The 20,924-nt window shown below is 48.4% G+C and overlaps 1 protein-coding gene across 1 annotated transcript in view; it reads left to right on the forward strand.

Moving 5' to 3' along the window:
- clybl (citrate lyase beta like) overlaps positions 1–20,924 on the forward strand; it is a 69,861-nt gene that overhangs the window by 24,865 nt on the left and 24,072 nt on the right. Inside the window, exon 2 of the mRNA XM_012834056.3 lies at positions 10,765–10,981. Coding sequence (XP_012689510.1) covers positions 10,765–10,981 — 217 coding nt within the window. The remainder of the gene's footprint in view (positions 1–10,764; positions 10,982–20,924) is intronic.

Here is a 20,924-nt window from a genome sequence, read left to right on the forward strand (position 1 = left end):
CTCGGCCTCTTACTCTGTCACTCTGTCCTCCTAACACACTGTTCCTGTGTGAAACGGAAAGCCTCTGTTTGTTTGTAAAGAGGGAGTGCGCGAGAGCGAGAGGGAGTGAACGATCCCCACGAGTACCAAGTGGCCGTGGTGACTGGGGAGTGTCTGACATAATGGAGCTGTATAGGCCCCGTCATTTGCTGTTTTTACTGCTCGCTTTTTATGAAGGTGAGCCGACATGCCGCCTCCATAATGGCTCCTGTCAGTTTGAACCGACAGCGCTGCCTCCACAGAATAGGAGCCCTCAGGAATGCGTGGCCAAGGAGGAGAAAGGGCCACCTCCTTTATGTGTGTGTGTGTGTGTGTGTGTGTGTGTGTGTTTGTGTGTCGGCGAGGTCTTTGATGGCGCCGTGGCGGCTGCAGGCTATCCCTTTCACACTTTACGCCAGCCGCCATTGTCAAGGAGGCTTTATTGACACCGTGCCTCCATTTTTAATTCCCTACTTTGGCACTAATCAATTACCCGCGTTTGTCCATTCATCACGGGCCTGAAGGGCCACTGAATGGGGCCACTGGGTTAAAAGTACAGCCCCAGTGCCACGGCCCCTGAGGCTAGAGCTGACCACTTCAACTGGCCGTGGCAGTGTGGAGTTTTACCCCCGGCCGAGACCCAGGGGGTCAGAGGCAGAGAGAAGCCCAGGCAGGGGCTCCTGACAGTGGGTCCTCCCAAGGGATGGATGAGATACCTGAGTGAGGACTTTTCTAGTGAGTTAATATTTTAGGAGAATAACTGTCAGTACTTTTTTCTTATCCCATAGTTCCATTAACATGTGTTATCATAAATCACTGAGCTGAGAGCTGATATTGCAGTACTGTACTAGAATGTGCTACTATTTCTCCCCCCTAATCTCTGTGGATGAAGATAAGGACCTATTTATTTGTTTTCTGTTTCTATTATCTTGTTTATTTATTGAGTTATCTCGACGAACAAGCAGTATATTAGCAGTAACTGACAGGAGGACTTCTGTCAAAAATCTTCCTTGAATCCTTGAAAAAACCCGTAGAGGAACACCAACCTGAAGTCTTCCTGGAAGTTTTTCCTCTGCTTGAGTCCTCTCAAGCATGAGCGCTGTGTGCCTCGGAACGTGAGTAATGACTTAAAAATATGCTAATGCCAGGCGCTTTGCTTTTATGCATGCATATCACCATTGATCCCTCAGCTCCCGCGTACGGGGGTCGCGGAAAGGAGGAGGAGGATGTAATTTGAGGAGACTTTTATAAATACGTGTCAAACAAATCTCTCCCCTTTCTCCGGCGCGCTCGCCTGCCTGCATTTAAATGTTTGCCGTCTCGAGAGGTGGCATGATTTAACTGTAAATGAAGCGGCGGCGGCCATTAAAATGGGCGGCACACACTCCGGTTTCTCTTGTAAACGCTGAAAGATTCCCTTTTGGCTGCAGTGGCATACCGGGGAGTGAGAAGGGGGGGGGGGGGGGGGCTGAAGGTGTTGGAGGGGTGTGTGGACTCTTCACGGGCTGTTAGCTTACAGAATAATAAATGGTTAGGATTTTTTTTTTTTTTCTCTTTTCCTGAAGTAAGTGAATGGTAAACTTTTCACAGTGTCAGAGATGTGTGTGTGTGTGTAGGGTTGGCAGTAGTGTGAGGGCTTGAGTGTGTGAACTCAGGGGACCGTGTTTGATGGTGGGGTTAAAAGGTAATTGTGTTAGTATACAAAGAGGCACTTCAAAAGAGAAAGTGTGGGGACTGTCAGGGATTGGGCTCCTCTCTCTCTCTTTCACTCTCTCTCTTTTGCTCTCTCTCTCTCTCTCTCTCTCTGTCTCTCGGTGTGTGTGTGTGTGTGTGTGTGTGTGTGTGTGTGTGTGTGTTGGTGTTCTCAAGATCTCAGGGTGTGAATGGCAGGGAATTGCTGTCACCTGTACACCTGATTGCTTTTTCCCTCTCTTTCCGCTCTCTCTCTTTCTGTCCCTCAGAACATTTTCATCTCCTTCCTATTCTTTTTGAATTTCTTTCTTTCTTTGCATCCTCTTCTCCAACCCTCTCTCTGTCTAACTCAGACTCACCCCATCCCCCTCTTTTTTTTTTGTCTCTTTCACGGCAGCGGCTCCCTCACGACCTGCCTGTTCCTTGTGTGTGATTCTCTTTTTTTAGGGAGTTGGCTCGACACTTCTCCTGTAGGTTTTTCAATTCTTCCCAGTTGTCATTTCATAGGCCCGCGCCATTGTCCTGACTCCCCCCTTCTTTCTTTCTCTCTCTCTCTCTCTCTCTTCCTCTTCTTCCCCTGTCTCTCTCCCTGTGTTCTTTCTGTATTTCTCTCTCTGTTCACTGCAACGAGTCGTGTCATTCCCTTGCGATAAGCACTTTTGTTGCCTTTGTCTGCGGCTGCACCTCTGAAGTCCATCTTGTCTTTTATCCTCCTCCCATTCAGGCGTCGAGGGAACAGTTGTGCTCCGTTGTGTGGAGGTTCCACTGGATTTTGACCAGTGGGGGCTTCCTTTCACTCCCCTTACCCCCTTACCCCCCACCCCCCACCCCCCAACCCTCCTCTTCCAAAGAGTTACAAAGGGGCCTCTGCAAAGCCTGAATGGCCATTGCGCAGCGCACTCATACTCTTCTCTGGTATTTTGTTGTGGCGGGAGTCAATAAAAATGCTAAGTTAAAAGGCTAACCCTGCCTGCCCTCCTCACACCCACCACTTGTTCCTTCCTTTGAGTTTCCCCTCAATTATTTCCAAAGCCGGATGAATGGAAAATATACAATGAATGCTTGTTTTGTTAGGATTAGGTTTGAAAAAAAAAAACACATCTCCGTAATGAAAGGTATCCCAATAATAATATGATTACATAGGGGATGTGTCTGGACACTTGTGGCAACTTTTGTCCGAGTGGACTTTGGAGGTGGTTGATGGCTGTCTCTTTCAGATGATCAGCATGGCTCTAGTAGGGTTTCCTCTTGCATTCCTTTTGGGGATCTAGTTGTTTCTGTTTCTTTCTCTCTTTCTTTGAGGAGAAGTGTGGCCTACATATCATTGCGAGACAGAGAGAAAGAGATTCGGAGAGTTAAGAGAGGGACAGGAATGGAGGGGAGGGAAAGAGCTTGATGTCTGATGGTTACCACGGGAAAGCCATTCACAAACCAAGAAGCAGAGACATTTCTTTCATCCTGAGCTTGTAAGGCTTTGTGTGTGTGTGTGTGTGTGTGTGTGTGTGTGTGTGTGTGTGTGTTTGTGAGAGAGAGAGAGAAAAGAGGAGAGAGCCGGCCAGGCATCGGGCAAGGGATTACAGGTAGCGGCGGCGTCCGAAGTGAAGCTAACCGGTGTGACTTCATCCTGGCGGCGCAGATTAAGGCGTTGAGGGCTGTCTAATGAGGGCCAGGAGGAGCCAGAGAGGCCTGAGAGGGACTGAGAGGGCCGAGGGCCCACGCTCTCCTCCCCTCCGCTCCGCTCACACACCAGAGCCGGGGTCAAACCACCACCCACTGATCCTATTTAAAGAGCAGAGGATCACTCTGCAAACTGAGACAGACAGAAAGAGAGAGAGAGAGAGACAGAGAGAGAGGGAGGGAAAGACGTGTAAGGAAACAGTCTTCGGCTTTTGTAGCCTCTTTGAAGAGCTAAGGATCTTACAGCTTAGAGAGAGACAGAGAAGGAGAGAGAGGGAGAGAGAAAAAGAGAGATTGAAGAAAAATGGAGGGAAACGAAAAAGTCTTTCTTCCTGCTTTGTGTCACTGGTTAACTTTGTTACATTTCTTCTTTTTTTTATCAGAAGGCAGCATGTGTCTCCCAATTTGAAACTTGCATTAATAACTAGGTAAACAAATAAATAAATGCGTAAATAAATAAAGAAAGACGGCACGAGCGCTACCCCATGCTGGGCAGCAGCTTTTACTGAGGCTGTTTTAGCCGTTTTGCACCGAGGTGGGAGTGCAAGACAAGCGCTCGAAATGAGATAAATATGTATGACTTTTGACCGTTTTTCTGTCTCTTTTTTTTTCCTCCCTTCGCGTTTTTTTCTTTTTTTTCTTTTCATGGAACGGAATGACTTGTTTATGCATCACGGCATCGATTTTCCTCTCTTTTTTTCATCTTTATTTATTTTTTCACCCCCCCCCCCCCCCCCCTCCCAAATTTAATTTAAAAGCCTAAACGCCACAGATCCTCAAAGTAGTTTGCATATTAAAAAGATGCTGATTATCACAGAGCAGGAACACAAATCTTTAATTTTGTGCATTTTAGACACAGCCACAGCCGTTGCCACTGCAAGCTGGAAGTAATTGTGAAATCTGCATATTGATAGGACGACGACTGACAGTTCCTACATGGACAGCGAGAGGGGCTCAAATTGGACAACATGTTTATCCACAGAGCTCCAGCCAGGCCTAGAAGCCCCCAGAGTCTTTTTAAGAGTGTAATGACATCATATATCAAATTAAGGGCCTCGTATTGGACAAGTAAGACAAATTATATCTGTTTTCGAAAGACAGCGCTGCAGGTTTGCATCAGATAGAAGAACTAGCAGACGCTTTGGGATGGAAACGAAAAAAAAGAATTTGGATTGGAGTTTGGACTTGAACAAAGGATATTTAGTCATCGGGAGGAAGTGCGTTGTTCAACTAAGATATTTTATTAGGAACACTTTTTGGTGTTCCACTGGTGCTGCTCACTGAGCTTGGCTGGATGTTGCCTTCCAACAGTTTCACTGTTCTCTTTAATTCCTTTGAGTGTCACTAATGGATGTCCAGATTATGTCCAGACAAGCTTCTGGTGAATATCTTGTATATCTTGTCATGAAAACTAAGCTGATAAATGAAATGACACTTAGAGAAACCACTTGCGATTAACAAAGATCTACATAACTTATTGTAAAGTGAATCCAATTGCTGCACTTCTAACCTCTTAAAACTTCTGGATGTAGTTCTGGTTTTCAAACATGGTGTCAGTCGATCTCCATCTGTTTTGCTGCGAATCCTGAGCTTGACACAGGCTGGCGGTTAGCTTCGTGTCTCTAACTTTAAGTGTGGAACAGAAGCACAGCTCAAGCACATCTTCTCAGAGATGGCAAATGAGGGCAGCCCTCCCCGCCATGATGGAAACCAGGACCACTCAGCTGCACATAAAACCCCCAGAAGCCCACAGGGCTCTGAGGATTGACCAGTAAACCCACTCGCAGTGCAACAGTCTGATTACTTTACAGCCCCTAACACAGACCCACTACCCGCCGTTATCATAACCTTTCAAGTCGTAACTCTCCCATACTGTACGCTTCAGCCATTGTAAAACTTGTGAAACATATATCACGGAGCGATGTTTGCTGTTGGGTAAATATATTGAACAGATGTGGTATTTGGGCGATTAAAAACAAATGCCCCCCTGGATTACATATTTGGTTTATGCTCGTCTCTGGGAAAAAGTGAGCGGATCCAAATGGTTCCAGGGCTACTGTAATGTCTACAATAACATTTATGGCTCCCTGCTTTTTATTGCTCATAGTCTGCGTCGCTCTATTTTTTATTTGAATATCGCACCATTAGTAAAGGCTGCTGGCGTTACTGTTTCGTCGCATTAAAAGACCAAGTTGCAATGGTGCGGAGTAGCGGCAAATGAGAACTGGGCAAATCTTTTCACCAAATAAATAACCCAGAGATAAGCTCACACTTGCACAGAGTTTTTATGAATGGACTTCAGCAATGACCTTGGACTGGAAGAGCTGTACATGCTCGTTATTCAGGCTTCTAATTGTTTGATATCGTAACTATGAGCGTTTAACTTTTTTTTATTCTGACTTGTGAAATCAGAGTTTGGAAAGTTCTACTTGTCTCCACATGCACTGGTGATTAAGAACTCGTGTGGATTGTTGTTTTACACTTTAGTCTTTGGGCTCGGTGCTATTTGAATACTCCACAGATAGTTGTCTGCCAGGCACCCACAGGTAGTCAAACAGATACGTGGATGATCACATATTTTGTGGCTGTCCGTTTATATTTTACACTGATTTCCAAACCATGTTGTGTTTTATTTTAATTTTTTTAAATGAACAAACAGTTGGATTAATGCACTTGGTTGATGCTGTCGCAGTAACTACATAAGACACAGCCTCTGAGAAGCCTGGAGTCAGGTGAGTGATGTAGTGGCTTTTGCTGCACCTCTCGTGCACTGTGTTTAAAGCGTGTGGTCACAGTGACCGTGCTGTAGAGGAGAGGAGAGGAGAGGAGAGGAGAGGAGAGGAGAGGAGAGGAGAGGAGAGGGACTCAGAGCCTCTGGCACCTCTTACACAGGACACTCACACTGCTGCTGCATATTGATGGTGGCCAGCCATGGGAGAATTAATATTCACATAAATAAATAACTCCCTCTCTTCTCATGCTATCCCTCTCTCTCTCTCTCTCTCTCTCTCTCTCTCTCTCTCTCTCTCTCTCTCTCTCTTTCCCTCTCTCTCTCTCTCTTGCTTGCTTGTAGGTTTTGGCAATTAATTCCACCACTTGTCAAATGAATTCCCAAATCAGAATTAATTATGTGCATGGTTGCCCGAGGAACGGCTCTAAAAGCTAAATGATATTGAAATGTGTGCTGCACCCTCTCCACTGCTGCCTCAATGGATCACACGTGTGGCCTGGCAGAGAGAGAGAGGGAGAGAGAGAGCAGGAATGGGAGGAAAGAAAGAAAGACAGACAGAAAGATGGAGCGAAAGAGGAAAACAGACAAAACTTGAGAGAAAGAGACTGAGAAAAAGAAGGACAGAAGGAGGTAAGCAAGAGAAGAACAGAGAAAAAAAGAAAGAAAGAGAAAAATTACTTGCACTCCCTTAGCACAATATACGTACCCCCCATTCCCCCCTCCATTCCCGCCAGTCTAGAATCTGCCTGCCGCCGTTTAACCGCGGCCCTGTTTCCGTTTCTGGGGACTGGTTTCCCTAACCACAGGCGTCTCCAAGGGTAGCAGAACGCTCATGCCTTGCTGACGCAGATGCGCCCACAGAACCCTGAGCCTAACCCTGCCTCTCCTCCAATGAGCACACAGAACCCTGAGCCTAACCCTGCCTCTCCTCCCACAGAACCCTGAGCATAACCCTGCCTCTCCTCCAATGAGCACACAGAACCCTGAATCTAACCCTGCCTCTCCTCCCACAGAACCCTGAGCCTAACCCTGCCTCTCCTCCCACAGAACCCTGAGCCTAACCCTGCCTCTCCTCCAATGAGCACACAGAACCCTGAGCATAACCCTGCCTCTCCTCCAATGAGCACACAGAACCCTGAGCCTAACCCTGCCTCTCCTCCCACAGAACCCTGAGCCTAACCCTGCCTCTCCTCCAATGAGCACACAGAACCCTGAGCCTAACCCTGCCTCTCCTCCCACAGAACCCTGAGCATAACCCTGCCTCTCCTCCAATGAGCACACAGAACCCTGAGCATAACCCTGCCTCTCCTCCAATGAGCACACAGAACCCTGAGCCTAACCCTGCCTCTCCTCCAATGAGCACACAGAACCCTGAGCATAACCCTGCCTCTCCTCCAATGAGCACACAGAACCCTGAGCCTAACCCTGCCTCTCCTCCCACAGAACCCTGAGCATAACCCTGCCTCTCCTCCAATGAGCACACAGAACCCTGAGCCTAACCCTGCCTCTCCTCCCACAGAACCCTCAGCATAACCCTGCCTCTCCTCCAATGAGCACACAGAACCCTGAGCATAACCCTGCCTCTCCTCCAATGAGCACACAGAACCCTGAGCCTAACCCTGCCTCTCCTCCTCCAGTAAAAGCCATGAGCACAGCTGACGATGATAAAAGTTCCCGGCAATTTGTTGTGGCAGCAAATGAAAACCCTGCCAGCCACAAGCAAATGTGTATGTGTGTGTATACGTATGGGTTCTTGTAGCATGTGTGTGTGTGTGTGTTTGTGTGTATGTGGGTTTTTGTGCAGAGAAACTATGTTGTGGCCCATTTTTTCCGGTGCTTACAGGTTATTGAGTTCATAGCCTCTGTGCTCTTTCTGTTTTCTGTTTGTATTTTGACTTAGTATTTGTATTTCTTTTAGTATTGTATTTATCTACTTGTCTTTGTGTGTGATGTGTGTGTTTGTGTGGGTGTGTGCGTGCGCCTGTGTGTGCGTGTTTTCTGAGCATGTTTGTGTAGTCCACAGTTTTGTGCTAAATAAACAGTGTCACCTGCTCGGTCCTTGGAGGAGGAGAGCACCTGGCCAGGTTTGTCTCTGTGAGCTGCAGGAGGTGACAGGTTGCACACAGGCCGTTTAGAGGAGGCAGAGGCCCCCTCGTCCTCCTGCTTCTCCTTCTCCTCCTGCTCCTCCTGCCTCCTTTAGCTCAGTCATTGCCAGGGAGAGGAAGAGCAGCGTAACCGTGGCAGCAGGGTGACTCGGGGCTGGGGCAGTATGGGTCTGTATAAAAGGGTGACTCAGAGCTGGGGCAGTATGGGTCTGTATAAAAGGCTGTAGGAGAGCTGCTCCAAAGTGTACATTGGGGGGGGCCTGGATGTTTCCCCCCCCCCCCCCACCAGTGGCCACCAGGTTACTGTAAATAGAGCCCCCATACTGTTAAGAAAAAAAGAAAAGGAGGAGGGAGTGGTGAGAGAGTGAGAGGGAGAGAGAGAGAGAGGGAGTGGAGAGAGGGAGTGGAGAGAGGGAGTGGAGTGAGGGAGTGGAGTGAGGGAGAGTGAGAGAGAGAGAGAGAGAGAGGAAGGAGTTGGAGAACTGCTGAATGTGTGTCTGTTAGACAGACTCCTGCCAGTGTCAGTAGATCTGCTGAGACCACGCTCTCTTCTCTTCTCTTCTCTCTGATGGTACGCCATCAAGGGACAAGTCCCCCCCCCACCTCTCATTCTCTATTTCCCCCTACCCCTCCTCTTTCTTCTGCTTTGCCTTCATGAGAAATCTATTCTTTAATTACTGGAGCCATCTTCATGTAAGCCTCCCACTTACATTATCATCTATTTGCCTTTCAAGTGGGCACTTAAAATGGCTTTCCCCCCCCCAGCACTCCGCTGTGGATCTAGAAAACTTCATTTCCCCCCCCAACCTCAGCGCACGCGCACACACACACACACACACACACACACACACACACACACACCCCAACCCCTCCTTTTTGCCCTCAATCACCACCAACTCCCTCATCCATCCATCCCCCCTTATTTTAACTTCTAATTTTGCTGTTTGCTTTTTTTTGTTCCTCCCATCAATATTGGTGCTATAGGGGTTTTGCCCTTCGAGTGATGGCCAGTTCCTCCTCTTTCTTTCCCCCCTGTCTTAAGTCAGTCCACACTGAGAGGAGAGGAGAGGCCCTTTTCTGCATATATAGACCTGCCTCTTCCGCCTCGTGTATGTGAGATATTGTCAGCGACCACATTTAAACACTAGAGCACAGAGGATCCCCGCGGAGGCCCGGTGCACTAAGAGTGCTCGGAGCAAGAGCTACCTGAATTGCTTTTAATTGCCCCAGTGTAGCAGCATCATCTTTAGTTGAGATTATGGCTGATTGATGCCAGGGGGCAATTGTAAAGCGTGGAGGACGGGATTAAGTGGCCATTGAAGCGACTTTAGCTTCTTTAGAGAACAAAGGCAAAGAAAAGGAGAATACTTCACCCCCGTTTTTTTTCTTCTTCTTCTCCTCTCCCTCCCTCCATGTTCTCTCTCCCGTACCCCTTTTTCCACCCCTTCCTCTCATTCTCCTCCTCCCTCTCCCTCTATTTCCTGCCCTCCTCAGGATGAGAAAAGGGGTAGCGGGATGCGTTGATATTACCCCTCGGAGAGCGGGTGGAGAGAAGCAAGGAGGCGAGGACGAGCTTCCCCGACTGTAATTAGATATATGTGATCCCAATTATGTCGGCCATTCATTAGAGCTAATTGTAGGACCGGCGCAGACCTCGCCGACCAAATAATTAAAACGTGTTTGTCATAACCAGCAGCCATTAGCGCGTGTGATAAAATGTGATCCGGGTGGCGGTGGACACAGGATAAGGTATACGTTGTTGTTGTTGGGTTTTTTTTTCTCCACTTAGAGAAGCGTTGTGTTGAAAAGGGGTGATTGTGGTTGACTTGTGGGCTCTCACTGATGCTGGTGTCTGGAAAACACTACTGTTGCTTCTGTTGCTGTGTGCTGTTGTTGCTGGGGCTGCCAGGCGCTCGTTTGAAGGGGTAATTAGTGAGGGTGGGGGGGGGGAATAATGCAGATTTGTTGTTGAAACTTTAATTGTTTCTTTTTTTTTGAGGGATTTATAATCCCCATGCCTCCTTTTCTCCTCCTCCTTCTTTTGATGTCCTGTGTCCCCCTCTCCCTCTCTGCCACCCTTCCCCTGCCATCTCTCTTTCTTTTTATCTTTCCTTCATTTACCCCCTTCCTGCTTCTTTCTTTCTATTTCTTTCTTTCTGTCAGTCCTATGTTAGCTGTCCTTCTACATCTAATCAGCTGTAGGCCTTCTTCCTTAGCCTTGAAGGAGAGCAGTTGTCTGTGATTATGTCCGTTATAAAGAGTCTCTCAGGCCAGGTCAGCATGGGTCAACGAAAGGATCTATTTCCTGAAGAACAGATCCAAGGAGTGGCAATACCATACTGTCACTCACACAAATGACAGCAACACATCTGTCAACAGAGTCTGGTATCCAACTGTGGAAATTAGCCTTAGTGTCTGAAAAACACTATTTAAATTAAATGATTAAAATCAGAAAAAATGTTTAGAAGATGAAATGTTTAGCCCTTATGTTTCCTGCAGCACGGTCTGATTACTAACACAGTGTGTTTGTGTCTTTGACAGAGATGCCCACCGGCCTGCGTTGGCTGCAGGGCAGTGGGGGTGTTGCCGTGGCAGCAGTCGCGCCCACCACACCCCTGGCACATCGCTAAGATACGTGCCACGGCGTGCCGTCCTCTACGTGCCGGGCAATGACGTGCGGAAGCTGAGGAAGCTGACCTCGCTGGATGTGGACTGTGCTGTGCTGGACTGTGAAGATGGAGTGGCCCTCAGCAAAAAGGTGAAGTGGATAGAGAGATAAAAAAAAATAAAAAAACATTCGGTCACGTACACCGACTGGCCTGCCAATCAAACATAGAGATCTGAAGTTGTCAGATTTGGCCCTAGGTGTCCTTCAGATGAAGAACATTAACCACTCTTTATGGAATAGAAAATGAAATAAAAGAAAGCCTGCCTACATATTACTTACTTCACAATTGGCTGTCTTTCATCCTGACTGAGTCAATCTTCAAACAGAGACATTCTCTGAAGTTAGTTCTTTGACCTAGTTGCCTCTCAGATAGAAAACATTTGAACCACACTTTATGTACAGAAAATCCAGAAGGAAACAAAATGGATAAAAAAGGAACAAAAAATCTTTCACAACATATCACTGGAGTGCATTCGTTTTGTATTTTCTTCAGTAGCGATGTATCAAAGACAGATTTCAGTTTTATATCTGACCCAACAATGTTTTTGTCTCTGTGGTAAGCCAGGAATGGTTTGGTGTACCTGTGGCTGGAAGCTATCCCATCAGGCAGTCCTGGCCCACAGCCATTGTTGGTGGCTTAGAATCCATTCCAAAGACAGGTGCACCACTTCCTGCACCCCCTCTTTTGAAAGGCTACCTAAGTGGAATGCTTCAAAACAAGCCACATTTCTTGGCCCATTATGCTGTAATAAAGGGTTGGGAATGCCCCCCTCTCTCCGTCCCTTGGAACAAGGTGACCATGTCACACTGGGCGAACAGCAGGCACCGGCCAGATGCCGCAGGTTAAAAAGCATTCTCGACCCGCCCACACCGCCCCGCCATTGGTCCTGCCTGGCTGTCCGTGAAATCGTGATTGGGGGGAGGAAATAGAGGGGGGAAACCGAGCCCAGAAACAAAAGGGTTTCTAAGTCAGGATAATAAAGATGATTGATACAGCCATTGGCCGTGTCCCTCCGCGAGCCAGAAGAGTGGGGTAGAGAAAGAGCTGTTTGACGGACAGCTTGAACTCTGACCCCCTTTTCCAAAGAGGTGTTAGAGCTGAGTGTTTCGAAACACACTGGTTTTTATTTTTTGTGGTTATTTTGAATGGGTTTGGGAAAACAGGAAGTCATGCCTACCCCAGCCAGTGACCCCTGGAGGTCAGATGTCTAGCCATGTTTGCATTTGATACTCACATTTATTGTCTTAAAGCCTTTGTAGAGATGGTGCATGCTTTTTTTTGGCAGCATCCCCTTTGAGATCCACACGGCCGCGCATTATATGCAATTACATAACATGCTAAATAGGCCACTCACTCCACCGATATGCATCACAAATGGTTCTTTTATGGAAGCCCCGCTCACACAAAGGAAGAGTAGGAAGTGCGGCCCTCTAATTCCTTCCACAGGCAGGTTATGCGTGTACAGGATTACTGCGGCGGCCAATATTAAAGCTAGGTGATCTGAAGGGAGGAAAATAGCATTAGCGGGAAGGCCTTGATTTCTTCGGAATAGGCAGGGAAAAGCTTTTCTATGGCAACCCGTGTTTCCTGTCAGAGCCAATAGAATTAGCATTCTCTTCAGCCTTGCAGATAAAAATGCTAATGTCTCACGCTGGAAAAAAAAGAAGAAGAAGAAAGGAAAAAAATCACATGTAAAAAGAGAGATGGTGCCACTAATCCCATTACTCGTGCGGGTATTTGACGGTATAAATCAGTCAAGGCCAGCCTGACGTACAATTCTCAGTACAAGATTCAGTCAATTTTAAAGACCATATGTCTGCTTTAAAGTAGTCTGGCACAGTGTGCAAAGAAAAAAAAAACTAAAAAAACCTGTGATCCATTATTTACTCGCAAGGCCTGTAGTCTGGTAAGGAGGCGAGTTATTATTTAACTCAATAATAAAATGCACCCATTTCCCCGCAGCTTGCTTTGCCTCTCTCTTCCCACTCCCATGGCTGTTTTCCCCATTGTGGCAATTGAAACTCCGTGGGGGATTGTACAAACCTATAGACGGATACATTATTTCCCCCACGGCTCGCATTAAATAACGGCCAACTCGCATTGCCTTGCCTTGCCTTGCCTTGCCTTGCCTTGCCTCACCAGAAACTCCATGCCCTTGCACACACTGTACGAGCTTGTGAATAAATCTCTCAGAAGTCAGGGTGTACAGTATCTCTCTCTCCCCAGCCACGAGGAGACATTTGAAATATTTCTATCCTCACAATATCAAGAATAAAATCGTTTGATGTGCTTTTTTCCCCCAAGTCATCCTATTGAATTTTTTAAACATGGAGCATTTATGCCGTATCATTAAAAATTTCTACACTAAAAAAAGCCTTTAAAGAAAGACTTGGCCATCAATATTGTATCCCATTCACTTACTGTACACAAGCACAAACAACTTGTGATAAAGAATGCATTTCGCATAACATTTTATTCTTGAGGAGGGTCAACTCGGTGAAAGTGTACCACAGATTGAGTGGCCTTTAATTTGCCAAGGCTTATGGTGCCTTACGGTGGCTAGAGCGTCTATGGTGGAGGACATTCTCCCTGCAGCAGGGGGATGCTGGGGAGTCCATGGCTGGAGGACTGGAGCCTGTGCGTTTGTTTACGCTGAGGATCAGCGGCCCTCGCGGCGCTGCTTCTGTGCCCCGACGGTGGCCCTGTCAGACGCCCCCGTGCCAACCTGTGCCAACCGTGCCCGCCTCGCTCGCCTGGTGCCATGTGACAGACGGTACGAGAGCTGTCCAGAGACGGCTAACCGCTACGCAGGGATTAGCGTGGACGCACACAGGCATGTTTACACACACAAGTATATGCAAACCCCTCCCCCTTCTTAAACAGACACATCCATACACACATACAAATATTAAAATGTCCAAAATTGACATACACCATACGACGCCCATTAGATAACCCATACGTACAGCAGTGTGAAATCAAAGCTCAAACCCACTCCCACAAACAAACATATGCATACATAATATAGATCCACACAGAGTGATGTATAGACCTAGAAGCTACAGCACACACACACCAGGTTGGTCGGGGCGTTGCTTTCGAACCCCACCGTGTCCCTGGCGGTTACACCTGTCTCGGGTCCATCAGGAGGAGGCTGGGATGTGTGTGTGTGTGTGGGGGGGGGTTGTTTATGTTTCTGTTTGCTTGCATCACTCGGTGGGTCTGCACCTTGCTGTGCAGCGGACGCTTCTCCTCCCCCCCCCACACACACACCAACCTTCCTTCCTATCTCCCTACCCGCCCACCCACCCGCCTCCTGCACCTCCCCCCACCTCCCTATCCCTCCCCCCCGTCTCCTCCACCCACCCTTTGAGTGGATGCTCTCCTAATCCCCTGGAAGTTTGGAACTAATGAACTAACTGCTGAGGCGCCGCCACGGAGCCTGGTCCCAAACTATACTGTACTTCACACTCGATTTAGCCTCCAGATGGCAGGACTCGCCGGCCCGCGCCAGGAGGGACCACCTCCTCCGCTGGAGCGTGAAAGTGGACGGATGTTGTTTTGCCTTCCCCCCATTTTGATCATTTTTTTTTCTTCTTTTTTTTATTCACTCTCTCTCTGTCTTTCTCTCTCTCTCTCTCTCTCTCTGTGATCCTGCCCCCCCCCCCCCCCCGGGAAAAAGGATCAACCAGAATGATTAGCTACAACAGGGATATCGGTGGATGCGTGAACAGGGCCTGGGAGAAGATGGTAATGGTTGTGCCGATGGTGGTGGTGGTGCTGGTGGTGGTTTTGGCGGGATTGGTGAAGAGGATTGTGTGTTTTTATTGCTGTGGGTTCAGCCTGCGCCATCTGAACAACACGCCGTCATGTCTGTTCCCGTGGAGTTGTCCAGCTCCCATCTTCTGCACGTGTGACATGTCCCTGTGTCTTTTCCTCCCTGCTTCTCCCCTCTCCGTCTCCATCTCTCTCCATCTCTCCCTCACTCTCTCCCTCTCTCCTCTCACCATATCTGTCATTCGGACAGGAGTGACAGAATAACATCTTCATTAGTACCCGATCCGCTGCTCCACCTTGCTGGTAGAGACTGAATCCTCTATGTCTTCCCAGCATCCTCTCTGGTCGTTACCGCGCCAGCCGCTCCACTCTGTGTGCGCTGCCCAGCCGTCATTACCCAGCAGCCGCTGGGGCGAGGCTGACATGTCTCACACTCCTTCTTCTTTACACCCTCTTTTTTTTGGGGGGGGGGGGGGGGGGTTGCTTTAAGAAAATTCATTGTCTGTGAGTCGGTAGTAGGCTTTCTTGTAGTCATGTGTGGCCCTGTGTATTGCAGAGCAAGCTTGTGAAGTGTGATGAACAGGGAGATTCCTCTAATAATGTGAAGTTAAAGGCTATGTCCCCCCCCTCCCATCAAAAAGTGCTGGGCGCCTGTCAGCTGTCTCAGCTCCTGCATTTAGAATATAATGAGTGTGGCGTCCTTGTGCATATTATTTTATCCTCTCTCTCTCTCTCTCTCTCTCTCTCTCTCTCTCTCTCTGTCTCTGTCTCTGGACAACATCTCTGTAAAGTGAGGTGTGTATGTTTGTGTTTTGTTCCTGTGCAAGTCCTGATGGTGGCAGCAGATGAGTAGTATAGGTATTAAAGGTAGGTAGTAAAGATCGACGCTTGCCATCAAGACAGGCAGAGGGAGAAATATTAAAGGGGGACATCTTGGCATTTGGAATCAAACCATTTATATGATTGTTTCTCCTCTCTCTCTCTCTTTCTCTTTCTCTCTCTCTCTTTCTCTTTCTCTCTCTCTCTCTCTGCGCCTCCCCTTGCGTGTCTCTTGTTAGGCAAGCTGAACTCTCTTGTGTTGTTTTTGTTCCACATGCAGCGTAGCACACAAATAGCACTGCTGGCTCCTTTACATAAATTCTTTCACATCACTCCATTATGTTAGTCTAAGGTTTCATTTAGGGCTGATTTAAAATTAAAATCCCCTCCTTGGCTTCCTGTCAATGTTTTTGCATTTAACATAATTTATGCACCCAACTGTTATCTGATATATGAAGGGCCTAAAATGCGATGCACATATTTTTGAGGCGGCCTCAGATGTCCCGTAACCCCCCCCCCCCCTCACGCCGATGCCCCGGGTTCAAAGAGGGGGTGTGCTGGCGAAAGAAATCTCCTGACAAATCTCAGAGGTGGGGTGTAATCTGTGTTAGGTGGTTGTGATCCTGGAAAGTGATATTGCGTAGAGCGTGTGTGTGTGTGTGTGTGTGTGTGTGTGTGTGTGTGTGTGTGTGTGTGTGTGTGTCTGTTCCCCGAACTCTTGGTAGTGCAGAGAGAACAGGAGGGCCGGAAGGACGCGATGAGTGAGTGGACTGCTCTCTGCGTGTGTGTGTATTCATGTGCACCTCATTTATTGAACTCTGCAAAAGGGTGTGTGTCTGCATGCATTGACAGCTAATTCATTGCAGAGGATACACAAACTGAGAGGTGAAACCTGTGTGTGTGTGTGCTCTATGCATGGAACTCTGTGGCAGAGGGTGTACAGACCATGAGGGTGAGAGAAAAGCAAGAACTGTGACATATGAGCAGCAGGAGGGTGTGTGTGTGTACGTGTGTGTGTACATGTGTGTACGTGTGTGTGTGTGTGTGTGTGTGTGTGTGTACTTGTTGCGCTTCGGAGCAACAAGGCCCGGCCACGCTGCCAAAAGCCACAAACGGGGATCTGAGGCGCTGACCCAGAAAACAGATCCCTGCTCCAGAGAGATCACCCAGCCGAGAGGGCCTGCCAAGACCGGCTGCCCATCAAAGCCAGGGTGTGTGTGTGTGTGCAGTGTCAGGTGTCTTGGCATTGTCATGAAGACTCTGTGTGCCTCTCTGTGTGTGTGTGTGTGTGTGTGTGTTTATAGGTGTGTGTGTGGTGGGGGTGAAGTTGTGTGTGCCAATGTGTGTGTGTGTGTGTGATTCATGCAGTTGTGTATGCAGATACAGCTGGGCTAAAGTTGAAGGACAGTTTGGAGGTCTGTGTGGATATGGAGGGATGAGAGGGAGAGAAAGCGTATTTGTCTGACGAGAGAGAGAGAGAGAGAGAAAGGGGGGGGAGAAGAAGAGGGGAGTGAAAGAGAGTGAGTATGTGTGAGTAAGGGAGAGAACTGAATAGGCATCCTCACTCTGTGCTAAGTCAGCAAAAGTCCTATCAGTGGATTTAATGACCGCATTAGCATACCCTCCCCGTGCAAACACAGGAGATCCCTTATTACGTGTATGTATGACCGTTTGTCTTCGTGTCCACATCTACCTGCCCTGCGCGCTAACTGTATTCCTGTGTGCGTGTGCGACAGAGAGGAAAGAGAGAGACAAATCAGTTGCGTGTACATGTGGGGATGTGTCACCTGCTGCTCGCTGTCTAAAACACAACATTAAACAGCGCTGACGGGGGGGTTAAGGGTCGCAGAGGGGGTTTACTGACCCTTCTCATCCCATCCCAGCCACACAGCTGTCAGCTGTGCAGGAGTGATCTCACCGTAACGCGAGCCCCACGACCGCATAGCTGCGTCTCGGAGTCGCTTCCCTCTGTCTCTGTCGGGGAGATCTCTCGAGCTTTAGACCCGCAGAGCGCACGAGACGATACACGAGACGGAGCTCATGCCCGTCTCATGGCGGCATCTCCCGGAGCGTTTTGTGCGAGCAAGAGATGAAACGACATGCGTTCTTCAGATTGTTGTTGATGAGTTATTACTACTACTACTACTACCACACACACACACACACACACACACACACACACACACACACACACACACACACACACACACACACACACACACACACACACACACACACAAACACAGCATTGTATAGCCTTGAAGAGATGCTGAAGGGAGATGATAGCCGAAGCATTTGTTTATCCAATACTGGTGCCAGCACTCTAGCAGAACCACAAGCTCAAATGTTTTCTCCTCAAGGCAAGGGAGGGAGATTGATGGTTATGGGGAAGTCGATGCATAGTTCTTCTGATGGATGGGGATGGATAGGGGTCTAGTGGAGGCTTGGGGTCTAGTTAGGCTGTGTTAAATAGTGAAGTCTTTGTTGAAGAACAGAGGTGGGTGTTGGGGAGGGGTGTGTGGAGTTTTGGGGGGGCCGAGGGGGGTCTGAGTATCCCCTGGGTTGGGTGGTGTACTCACAGCAGGTTGTGCTCAGTCAGCCTTCCTTTGGAGAGCAAAAAGAATAAATATGTGTGTGTATATCTGTGTGTTTTTGTTTCTGAATATCTCTTGCTGTTTCTGTATGTTACAGAAGATCTTTTGAATCTGCTCTTTCAAAAGTTCTGTACCATCAAAAGTTCTGTCCCCTTTGAAATGTTCTTTGTGCCTTTTTTTTATCAGCTAATCGTCAATGGTGAATCTTGGGCATTGCGAATCAAAGACTAGGTAAATGCCTACTGTTACCCAGCGGGTGGTTTCGAAGCTTACATTCTTTGGCTGTGCGTGGTGTTTTTTTTTCTTCTTTTACAGTCGAGTGATGCAAGGAAATGTCAGGTTGCTGTGTCAGACCTACAAGCACACTCACACAGGCCTCAGTCTGGAAGCCATTTGCGCTTCATTACTAGGATGAGGATGAGGGCATCGTTTCTATTCATTTCCCCCTAACGATTCCAGTAAATGTGCTGACGTTGACTTTTTTTGGGGGAGAGGATTTCTATTGGCTGATTTTCGATCCAGTGAGCAGCGTGTCATTAGATGACTTTCCTCTGGAACATTCTCTCTTTCTCAACGGTGTTTAGGAAGGAGGTACGGAGGTTTAATAGGGTCTCTTAATCAGGTCTGCTCCTGTGGGACCAGAGATGTTATTGGCATCACCAAGTGGTTGGGGCTTTGATTCAAGAGGTTCTATTGTGCTGTAAGCCAGGTTTGCCACGAACTGAAACTGTAACCAGGCACAGGTTGGTGTATAGCCCTCTCAGAGAGAGAGAGAGAGATTCAGGAAGAATGGAGGACAAGAAACAAGAGAAGGAGAGAATTAAAGAGACCAAGTTATAGAAAGACAGTGCTGCTCTATGATGTACATTTTTTGGGGGGCAGCCAAGCCTTGCAGAGCATGCAGCCTCCAAGTGAAAGGGTGTACATGTTAGAGAGAGAAAGAGAGAGAGAGGAGGGGGGCAAAGGAAGAAGAAACATGAGGAAGAGAGAATAAAGGACACAGGCAATGACAAGACAAGCATGGAGAAGGCCTCTTCATCCAGTTGTGCCGTATGACGTACCTTCTTTAAGGGCAACCAAGCTTTGCGGAGCACTGGGCCTCCGGTGAGAAACAGGCATCGTCCTCCACTCTTAGCCTTTGAGCATCCAGCCAACATCTCTCCTCCTGTAGACCCACGAAGGAGGGAACACTGAGGCCAGTGGACCTGACATGTAAGAGAATGAGAGAGGGAGCAACAGACAGGGAGGCAGAGAGGGAAGGAGAGAGGAGAGGGAGATCCTGTCAGTCAGTCATAAAGTGAATGATGTGAACTGAAGTTACGGTCTGGGAGGTTTCAACTTGAGAGGGAGGCCAGTTTCTGGTCTCTGTGATGTGTCACGAATCAAGCTCCCTCCCAGCACCTCAGCCTCACTCTTAGGCTTCTCACTCTCCTCACTCTCCTCACTCTCCTCACTCTCCTCACTCTTCTCACTCGTCTCACTCTCCTCCTCTCCTCACTCTCCTCCCTCTCCTCACTCTTCTCACTCTCCTCCTCCCCTCTAGTCCAAATACTGTGGCATGCATCCTCAGCCTGCCCTAATCAGTCACCACTGCAAGTCATCATAAGGGGTAATAGGAAATCTCAGCGTAGGGGGGAGAGTCCAAACACTGAATAATTGAATGGGGGAGACGGAGAGCTGTGTTCAAGTGAAGGCTCTGGGTTTTCCAAAAAAGAAAGAAAGAAAGAAAAGACACGGTGCAGTGGAAGGTGGGCGATATGGTTTTTGGAAGCGGAGAACTCCTCGGATTCTCCCGCCGCACCACTGGGATGCTGCGCTGTAAATGGGGCTGATTGTTTGAGCGCAAACCCCGTCCCGTCCCGTCGTCCCGGTGGTCAGGAGGATGGCGGGGGGGTGGGGGGGTTGTGGAGTGATCACAGGAGAAAAATGGATCAGCTTAGCAGTGCTGTAGCCACCATCTCTACCACTACCGCCGTCCCCATTCCCATCCCCTCCTGTTGCTTGTGGTTCTCAGACAGGCAAGTGTGTCAGAGGAGTTAGGGGGGAGGGGGATTGCTGAGTGATCATGAAAGAAACGGGAAGGCCGTTCACCGCTGTAACCCTCCCCCCCCCCCCACACACACACACACACACACACACACACACACACACACACACACACACACACACACACACTCTCACACACCACTGCCACCATCCCCTCCCGGTGCTCGTGGTTCAGGGCAGGCAAACGTATCAGAAAACGCTGAGGTCTGGAGAACAGAGCGCACCTTCTCCCGCTCCTCATTATCGAGTTACGGCCGCCTGTTTGCCTTGGCACCGGCACCGGCCCACACAGCCGCAGGCTACGTGGGCTTTGCAACGCTCGCTCTCCTCTCTCTCTCTCTCTCTCTCTCTCTCTCTTTCTCTCTTTTTCTCTCGCTCTCTGTCAAAAAACACAAAATACGGGAACATTCACCTCAACTGTCCGGCAGAAAAGGAAAAAGAAACAAAAAAATCTCAACATGTCAAAGAGAGAGGCGGTGTAGAGGGGGAATACTGTTGAGTGCTTCGCCCTGTCCAGAGAATGGCACCTTTGACCATGAAAGTGGCTCCATCTTGCCATTAGCTATGTACAACTGTGAAACGAGGAGGGCATTTTAAGCAGACCATTTTTCGCCCCACTGGTCTTACTGGACCAGGTCGTAGATGCCCCCCCCCCCCCCCCCAAAGCACGAGTCACTTGTCAGTGCCTGTCCATTGGATGCCGTTCTTCAGGATTTCACACCTACACACAACACAAAGCCTCTTCCGTCACATAACTATGGCTCACTTCAACATGCATGGCACAGTGTCACAGCAG

This window comes from Clupea harengus, chromosome 2 (assembly GCF_900700415.2).
Source record: "Clupea harengus chromosome 2, Ch_v2.0.2, whole genome shotgun sequence".
NCBI classification, from domain to species: domain Eukaryota; kingdom Metazoa; phylum Chordata; class Actinopteri; order Clupeiformes; family Clupeidae; genus Clupea; species Clupea harengus.